The sequence below is a fragment of the Theropithecus gelada genome, chromosome X, assembly GCF_003255815.1.
Source record: "Theropithecus gelada isolate Dixy chromosome X, Tgel_1.0, whole genome shotgun sequence".
Taxonomy (NCBI): domain Eukaryota; kingdom Metazoa; phylum Chordata; class Mammalia; order Primates; family Cercopithecidae; genus Theropithecus; species Theropithecus gelada.
In genome coordinates this window covers 14402977-14411736 of record NC_037689.1, presented here as the reverse complement: position 1 = coordinate 14411736, position 8760 = coordinate 14402977, and the positions used below count along the sequence as shown (strand labels likewise).

The 8760-nt window shown below is 44.8% G+C and overlaps 1 protein-coding gene across 10 annotated transcripts in view; it reads left to right on the top strand.

The window, feature by feature from the left end:
- Positions 1 to 3424: 3424 nt before the first annotated feature.
- Positions 3425 to 8760, top strand: part of KDM6A (lysine demethylase 6A) — a 232263-nt gene continuing 226927 nt past the window's right edge. For all 10 annotated transcript variants that reach the window (XR_003117321.1, XM_025371878.1, XM_025371877.1 and 7 more), the window contains exons 1-2: positions 3425 to 3958; positions 4170 to 4233. Coding sequence is in view for 8 of the 10 variants with exons in the window: in XM_025371877.1 (XP_025227662.1) it covers positions 3798 to 3958; positions 4170 to 4233 (225 nt within the window). In the remaining 2 variants the exon portion in view is untranslated. The remainder of the gene's footprint in view (positions 3959 to 4169; positions 4234 to 8760) is intronic.

Genomic DNA, 8760 nt, shown 5'->3' with positions numbered 1-8760 from the left:
CCTATTTTATTGAGGTTTTTGAATCTATATTATGTGTCTGGCACTTTACCTACCTTATGGCATCTAAAATAATGTTATAAAGTGGCTGTATTTTCTCTTTTTCAGAGATGAGAGAACTGAAGCTCAAATTAGACTAAGTTGTTCAAGTCTGCCTAGCTATCAAGTGGTAGAGGTAGGATCTGAACCTAGATCTGTATGATTCTATGATTCATGCTCCTTTGGCTGCACTACTCTGCCTTCCAGTGGGGTTTTCAGATTCACTTTTCATGGAAATTTATTATAAAATCATTTATTGTATGTCCCTATTTCTCTCTCCAGTTAAACATCTAAACCTTATAGGCTCCATATCTATTTTATATACATTTGACAGATAACACACTATGTAACATGTGTATGATGCAAGGACTTATGTTACCATATGAAATTTGTCCCATGCTTGATGATGGAGATCTTTGCAGTTGAAATAGACATAGAGCACTGGCCTAGAGGACAGGTAACTTTCTCAAGGTCACACAGCCTGTGTAGAGCAAGGATTCGAATCCAGGTCTGCCTCACTCCAACTCCCACCCATTGCATCCACTCCTGGCTGTTCTGCTATTACATAGTAATAGCGGAAAGAAAGGTGTTGAGGAGTGGAGGGTGGGTAGCCTTTTTTTTTTTTTTTTTTTGAGACGGAATCTCGCTCTGTCACCCAGGCTGGAGTGCAGTGGTGTCTCGCTCTGGCACCCACGCTGGAGTGCAGTGGTGCGATCTCGGCTCACTGCAAACGCCACCTCCCGGGTTCGCGCCATTCTCCTGCCTCAGCCTCCCGAGTAGCTGGGACTGCAGGCGACCGCCACCATGTCCTGCTAATTTTTTGTATTTTTAGTAGAGATGGGATTTCACTGTGTTAGCCAGTATGGTCTCCATCTCCTAACCTCGTGATCCGCCTTGGCCTTCCAAAGTGCTGGGATTACAGGAGTGAGTCACTGCGCCCGGCCCCCTTTTTTTTTTTTTGAGACGGAGTCTCACTGTCGCCCAGGCTGGAGTGCAGTGGCACAATCTCAGCTCACTGCAAGCTCCGCCTCCCGGGTTCACACCATTCTCCTGCCCCAGACTCCCGATTAACTGGGACTACGGGCGCCCACCACCACGGCCTGCTAATTGTTTGTATTTTTAGTGGAGACGGGGTTTCACTGTGTTAACCAGGATGGTCTCGATCTCCTGACCTCGTGATCCACCCGCCTCGGCTTCCCAAAGCGCTGCTGGGATTACAGGTGTGAGCCACCACGCTCGGCTGCTTTTTTTTTTTTTTTTTGAGATGGGGTCTCACTCTGTCCCCCAGGCTAGAGTACAGTGGCACAATCACGGCTCATTGCAACCTCCACCTCCCGAGTTCAAGCGATTCTTCTGCCTCAGCCTCCCAAGTAGCTGGGACTACAGGCGTGTGCCACCTCGGCTGATTTTGTTTTTTGTATTTTTAGTAGGGATGGGGTTTCACCATATTGGCCAGGCTGCCCTCGAACTCCTGACCTCATGATCCACCTGCCTCGGCCTCCCAAAGTGCTGGGATTACAGGCGTGAGCCACCGAGCCCGGCCGGGATTGGGTAACTTTATAATTCTTGAAAAGGACCTGAGTCCGGAACTGCCAACTTCAGGGAGATAGTCAAATACCAGCAAAATGTCTATCTGTGTTTGTGCAAGTGTGTGTGTTTGTGTGTGTGTGTGTGTGTGTATGAGAGAGTGTGCGAGCGAATTAGTGGGGTCAAAATTTCCTTGGCTTTGAATGTCACCATTTGCGACCAAGTTAACAATGTATTAATTCAGACGTAGAAAAGATTTGGCCCTTTATACACACTCATTCAAGCAAAATGGAGCAACATAAAGGGAAAGGTGTTTCAGAGGAAGTAATTAAACATGAACTATAATCTATACAAAACTACAGTTTGTTCGTCTAGTTACTAGTCTCAGGGGAACAATTTAAAACTGTGCAAAATCAGTTGGGATTCCCATAGCTTCCCGCTGAATACTGGTAGGAATTACTGGGTCAGCACTGAATTGTCTTTGTCATATTTTGAAATCCAAGTTTAAATATATCATTTTTATTGGTTACAGGTGGAAAACCTATTGAAAATATACAAAACTCCGTTTATAAAGAGAATCGTCTTTACGTGTCCATTAACTTTTTCCTATCCCTGTTATGACATACAGCTTAGTAAATAAATGTGCCTTTTGAGAAGAGTAGTCGTAAGGCCTGTTCTCTTTTTTTTTTTCCACTTATACTAAATATTAAAAGCCAGACTACAGCCTTTCCCCTGCACCTGAGAGACAGAACAAAGTGTTACTGTTGTCTAGGGGTTACAAACCTGCAGGTTTTGGGGGATAGAAAGGCTTTCCTGGGCCACCAGCTGTGATGAGGATTTAATTATGTCTTCTCTCAGGTCTGTCCACAAGCAGTCCCTACTTTTGTAAGAAGGCTCCACTGAAATCACGGCAATAGAACCCAACATTCTGCAGATCCCGCTTAACAATTTCTCATTGCTTTTTCTTGTAAGACTGTAATGAACTACTGATAAGACACAGGGTAAACACAGCACGAAAATCTGGCCCCAAAGTGCCGCCAACAGACAGACCTTTGGCGGTGGGGAGCCACGGTCGGCAAGCCAGGCCCCGCGGGCGACTCTTCATTCCCTCCGGCCTGGGGCGTATGGGCGGGGGTCAGGGGAGCCTTTCCCCCTTCACTTTCGGCGCGGGTGAGGTGGTCGGGGCTGCCAGCGCAGGTCTGGCCTAGGGCGGCACCCGGACCGCGGGGCACCGGGCCGGCAGCCGCTCCCCAAGCGCACTCCTCGCGGAGGCCATTATTTCCAGCAGTGCCAAAGTCTGAGCCTTCTTCGGAGGGCAGAGGTCGAGGGCCGTGTACCGCCTCCCGGCTACGCGACCTGTACCAGGCCCTGTGGGGTCCCGGGACCCCTGGAGCGCGCGCGGGACGGCCGGAGCCGCGGTCTGGGCACATCCCAGAGCTCCCAGGCAGGCAAAGGCCGTCCTTGGCATCTTCGCCCGCCGCGGGCGCTGCCGGACCTCGCCCTTCCCCACCACTCCCCTCCCCCTCCAAAGCCCGCTGTGGTTCCCGAGGTGACACGGCCCGGACCCTCCATTCTCTGCCCCAGTGTATTTAACCAGCACAACCTAACAGGAAGCTCCCTCTCGGTGACAACCCTTCCCCCGACAGACGCGCCCAGCAGCCAACCACCGGCCAGAATTGGCCTGCGTCCCGCTCCCCTCTCGGTGGCGGCCTCGGTGGGCGGGGCTCGGGCAGCTAGCAAGTTAAGTGGAGCCACGGCTGACGTGAGTCAACAAAGGTCACGTGAGTCGTGCGGGCCGCGCCGATTGGTGGCGCCAGTCGGGCGGGGAGGGGGGGGTCACGGCGGCGGCGTGGGGTTCGCTGTGTGACACAATTACAACAACTTTGTGCTGGTGCCGGGGAAGTTTGTGTCTCCAACGAATCCCCCCAGTGCTCCCCAGCCCTGCGCGCTCCGGCCGTTCCCGCCGTCCCCGCCCGTGGCTGCCCCTTGCCCAACCCCGCGATGTGACCCTACAGCCGAAAGCCGCCGCTGCCGACCCGGGGGCTTCGCAGCCCCTGCCGCCGCCGCCTTCACCGCCGCCGCGTTGGGATTTTTCGTCGCCGCCGCCCGCGGCGGAGGAGGAGGCGGCGATAAAGTTGGTGTGCTGGTCCCGCGCGCAGATTGGGGGCGTCATTGCGGGCCCCGGTCCGAGGGGGGGGGTGTCGGCGTTGGAGTTGTGAATTCGCTGCGTTTCCATGAAATCCTGCGGAGTGTCGCTCGCTACCGCCGCCGCTGCCGCCGCCGCTTTCGGTGATGAGGAAAAGAAAATGGCGGCGGGAAAAGCGAGCGGCGAGAGCGAGGAGGCGTCCCCCAGCCTGACAGCCGAGGAGAGGGAGGCGCTCGGCGGACTGGACAGGTACGGGCCGCCGTCACTCGCCCGGTCGGCTCCGGACGGGCAGTAGCCGCCCTCCCGGGAGGCCCGAGCGCGGCTTGTCTCTGGCGGCGGCGGGGCGGGCACCTGGGTTTGGCGCTCTTCGCGCCGCCTCCGCCGGGGCCTCGGGCTCGGGCAGGGACGGGTCGGTGGCGTTCCCGGAGCGTTAACGAGTAGCCTGTGTGTCTCCCCACAGCCGCCTCTTCGGGTTCGTGAGGTTTCATGAAGATGGCGCCAGGACGAAGGCCCTACTGGGCAAGGTAAGGCAGCTGCGAGTCGGAGCGCGGACACCGTCTCCCCGGCCGGCGCCGCGCTCGCCCCGGGCCCCGCGGCCGGGTCTGCGCTCATTGTGGCCGCGGACGATGGTCGAGGGGCTTCCGGAAAACTATTTCCTGCCTCTGCTCTCCCCCCACCCACGGGTACCCAGCTTGCTCCCTTGCTAAATTGCTCTTTTCCTCTTGTAGCTGGAGGAACAGAGACGGGATCGCTTTGGGGCCGGGCTCAACTGGGTCGACAAAACTGCCTGCTATTTTACAGCTTTTTGGGGATAGGCCGATGATCTTCGAGGTGCATGTTTAGGGTCAAGGGATCGTGAATGTGTTCAGATTTCCCCCAATTCCGGACTTCACTTGCCTCTCACGGGTTTAAAAAAATTCTTTTCCTTCAAGCAGGCTGTTCGTGATGCCTACTGCTAACCAAATGTTTTAGGCTTTCTTGTGTCCCCGCTCCCAGAAGGGGGAAGTTTCACGGAGTTTAGGTCGGTGAAGAGTTTGCATTGGGCTGTTGACATGTATCTCGATCGCAATGTGTGTTACCTGAAGTTAGGTGACTTGTTTACTTTTTGGGTCTTTTTGGCATAGAAATACCGTAGTTATTTGTAAATGTGTTCTCTTCCTGGAGCCTCATTTCCTGCGTGTCTGACACGGGAGACTGGGGAGGATTCGGGGTGTAGTCTCTGTTTATTTGTGTGGAAAGTTGTTGGCACTGTCATTTAGTTAAGTAATGGCTGCTCCTATCGGCCCAAGATGGCGGGACAGGGTGGGAGGAGAAAGTGAAGGGGGGGGTTTGGGGGAGGGAGTAGAGGTAAACATGGAAATAAATAGTAGCCGTGAATAAGCCTTTCCTTCGGAGTGTGTAGCTCAGTGGTGTTTAAAAAAAAATTACCCAAGATTATTTGCATATAGAATTCTTGTACCTTTCACAAGCTTGAAAGCAGCATGCATAAGCCTGGTAAATGCTTATCAACCTGTAGCACATTTAGTTACCCATCCTTAAGCTATTGAACAAAGGCTGGAGTCTCAGTCTCTAGGCATTAATTTGTATTTCCTGACCAAAATCTGATTGCAATGATATTTGAATACTTTCTTCGTAATTGGGACCGTGAAAGTTGGAGTGTGTGCTATGGGTGTTGCATCCGTTAGACATTTTCTTTTCTAGCTGAAATCATAGCTTTGCATTTGACACCTAGCTTTATTGTTACAGTTGAGACGGAAGTTTGAAGTAAGTCCAACATTTTATTCTTAAGTTGATTTTTTTGTTGTTCTGAATTTTTGTCTGTAGCTTGGTTTAGCAGAGTCATCAATTCTTTTTTATCTGTAATTACAAATTTGTTTTTATTTCCAAGTAATTATAAGGAGTTTTATTGCATATAATGATCAGAAAACTAAATGGAAATAATGCTTTTCAGTAAGCCCGGCCCCTTTGACCGATACAGAAAACTTGAATTAAACTTTGACTACATAGGTATTAATTGGCTTCATTGCAATTATTGTTGTAAAAATGAACAGTGACTAGCTCTGGAAAGATTTAAGCGTCAGTAATTGTTGGTCTCCTGCCTTAAAAGTTTTTTTTTCCCAATTTGAGTATTTAAAGTATTTTATTTAAAAATATTTGACTGCTGTCAAAGTTGTCATTACAAAAGATTAAACATGATTTAAATTCAAAGAGCATTATTTTGTTTTGGAGGGATTATTGCTGGTCTAACATGGATTGATAAAATTGCTTGCAAAGATAATTCACTTGGAAAAGTTTGGCCAAATCGATTGCTTTTGCTTATGGTGATGAAAAAATAAATGGAATCCGATGTTTTATGTTGAGAATGTGTAAAATGCTAGTTGATTTTATGTCCTAGAATGCTCATATTCAGGTAGATTCACGGTGAATAGTGCTTAACATTGGATTTCAGATTGTAATATTAAACTCTGCAGTTATTATGCACTAACGAGTTTAAATTTTAAAAAACTAACCATTTTCAAATATTTTTGGCAAGTTGTGCATTACTTGATGTTTGAATGCATGCTAAAAAAGAAAAACTAGTGAAGCTTCACTATGTTTGGGGGCTTCATGATACATGGGGTGATTTGATGAATGATTAAGTAGTTTGTTAAACTAAAGAAAAAAAGATCTTCATTGCTTCAGACTCAGTGCTTGTGAGGTCCTACCTGCTTAGGACAAGATTCATCAGCCTTAACATTAAAATAAAACATTCTCTGATATGTGCTTGCAACCGCATATAGTTCTTGATTGCATCTTTGTGAGTCTGAACATACCAGTGGGGTGTGTAATGTAAAGCTTGACATTATATAACTTCGCACCCTCTGTTTGAATTGGATTCTGAATGAAGTGAATGAGCTTGAGTCCTGCTATAGGAAGTATTGAATTTTTAGTTTCATCCTTCTTTTAACAGTCCTCGAAGCAGTATTTTTTTGTGGAATGTTGAGCTATGTTGGTTTCACAATTCAGAATTCTTATTCTCTGAAAGTCTTAAGAGTTGGTTTTTCTTTACTGGGCAGGTTTAGGCTACTTTCCTGAGGGCAGATAATGGAATTGAATAACTCCCAGAATTACCTTTTTAGCTTTGATTTTTGTCCTGCCATGCCCCCCCCCCCCCCCGCCGCCCCCGCCCCAATTTAGTCTACATTTTGTATAACTTTTTTCCTTTCTGGCAGAAATTTAGCTATTACTACTTGTTTTCAAAAATTCTTGTTCCTATGTATATTATTGGATTTTCTTTCAAGTTTTTAAAATTCACATTTGTATGTTAAAAAAACTGTTGACCTAAAAGCTTTAGAAAGTTGAAAGCATTAAATATGAGTCTCTTACTTGCCCCTTAACATATATACGTATATATACACAAATTACGTATGTATATGTATATGCGTATACACATATGTATGTGAATATATACATATGTGTATACGCATATACATATATACACATGCACACATATGTGTACACACGTATATACATATATACACATACATATGTGTACATACGCATATACGTATATACACATGCATGCATATGTAATATGCATATACACATACATGCATACATATAAAATATATACATATATAATACATGTATGTATAGTATGCACTTGTACATACGTGCATATGTAGATATGTATATGTGTACACATGCACATGTATATACATATACATATCTACATATGCACGTATTTATATTGTATGTATATGTGTATGTGTATATGTATGCGTATGTATATATTTATACATGTGCTTTGATACATTCATGTATATATGTATATGTATACATACGTATACATATACATATATGTATATATGTATACACATGTGTATGTATAGATATATATACATATACGTATATGTATGCGTTTGTACATATGTGTACGTATGCGTATGTGTACGTATGTACATATGTATATGTGTATTCCTTTTTCCAGGTGTGCAGATAGTTTATCCAGACCACTGATTTCTCATCGTCTCCCAAATGTGTTTGTCAGATTCAGTTATATTAGAGTCATTGAAATAATTTTTTGTTTGTAGGATGGCCATTTGATATACAATGCCTGGGGTTTTGGATTAAAAAATAAAGTAGTTAATATTATTATTTTTTGGTAACGTTTTTAAGGTTGTGAACAGCTAGAGCCTGCGTAATTAGAGTTCTTGTAATACAGCGTGATCTTGAACAGTTTGCTCTTGAATGCTGACCCTTAATCTTTTGGTAATGTAATAATTCAAGATTCTTCTTTTTAAAATTTCAGTGGAGTTATTGAAAAGTAAGCAAAATATTTTAACATAAATTAACTTGTGACTTTTTTAGTACAGTTTTGAAAACCTTTTGGGTTAATTTTTTTTTTTAAGTAGGGTAAGGATTTGAGTTAAGAGTATATAGGAATATATACCATAAATGTAGTAAGTTTAAATATAGTAGTACTATCAAGTATAGTTATAGTAATAATGCTTGGGGACTGGGGAATCTTATCTGTGTCAGGGAACTATTGCTAAAATACTTACACAGTTTTGACAAAAGTATCTTATTTTTAAGTTTTTCTTAAATACTCTTACTGGAACTTTTTTTGGTAATTCTGTTAGTAGAAAGATTATACAAAATACTTAGAAGTTATAGGTTGTATATCACTTAAAAATGTATGTGCTTTTTTCCCTAGGACATATTAGCATTAAAACAGTTGGTGTTTTAAATTTTTTTGATAATAGAAGTAGTAGTTTGAGATCCATTGAAACATATTTTCTTAAATTTGGTTTGCTGGCATGTTTAGTGGGGGAAATTATTAGGTCAGTTCTAGAGGTGGCTTTTTTAAACTGTAATATTTGGATGTTGGTTAAAAACCTTCTCATTTATGTGTGCTTTTTGTTTGCTGGTGCTTAAAGGGATACAGGTGGAGTATCCTTTATCCAAAATGCTTGGAACCAGATGTGTTTCGGATTTGGGATTTTTTTGGATTTCAGAATATTTGCAGAATACATACCAGTTGAGTATCCCTAATCCGAAAATCTGAATTC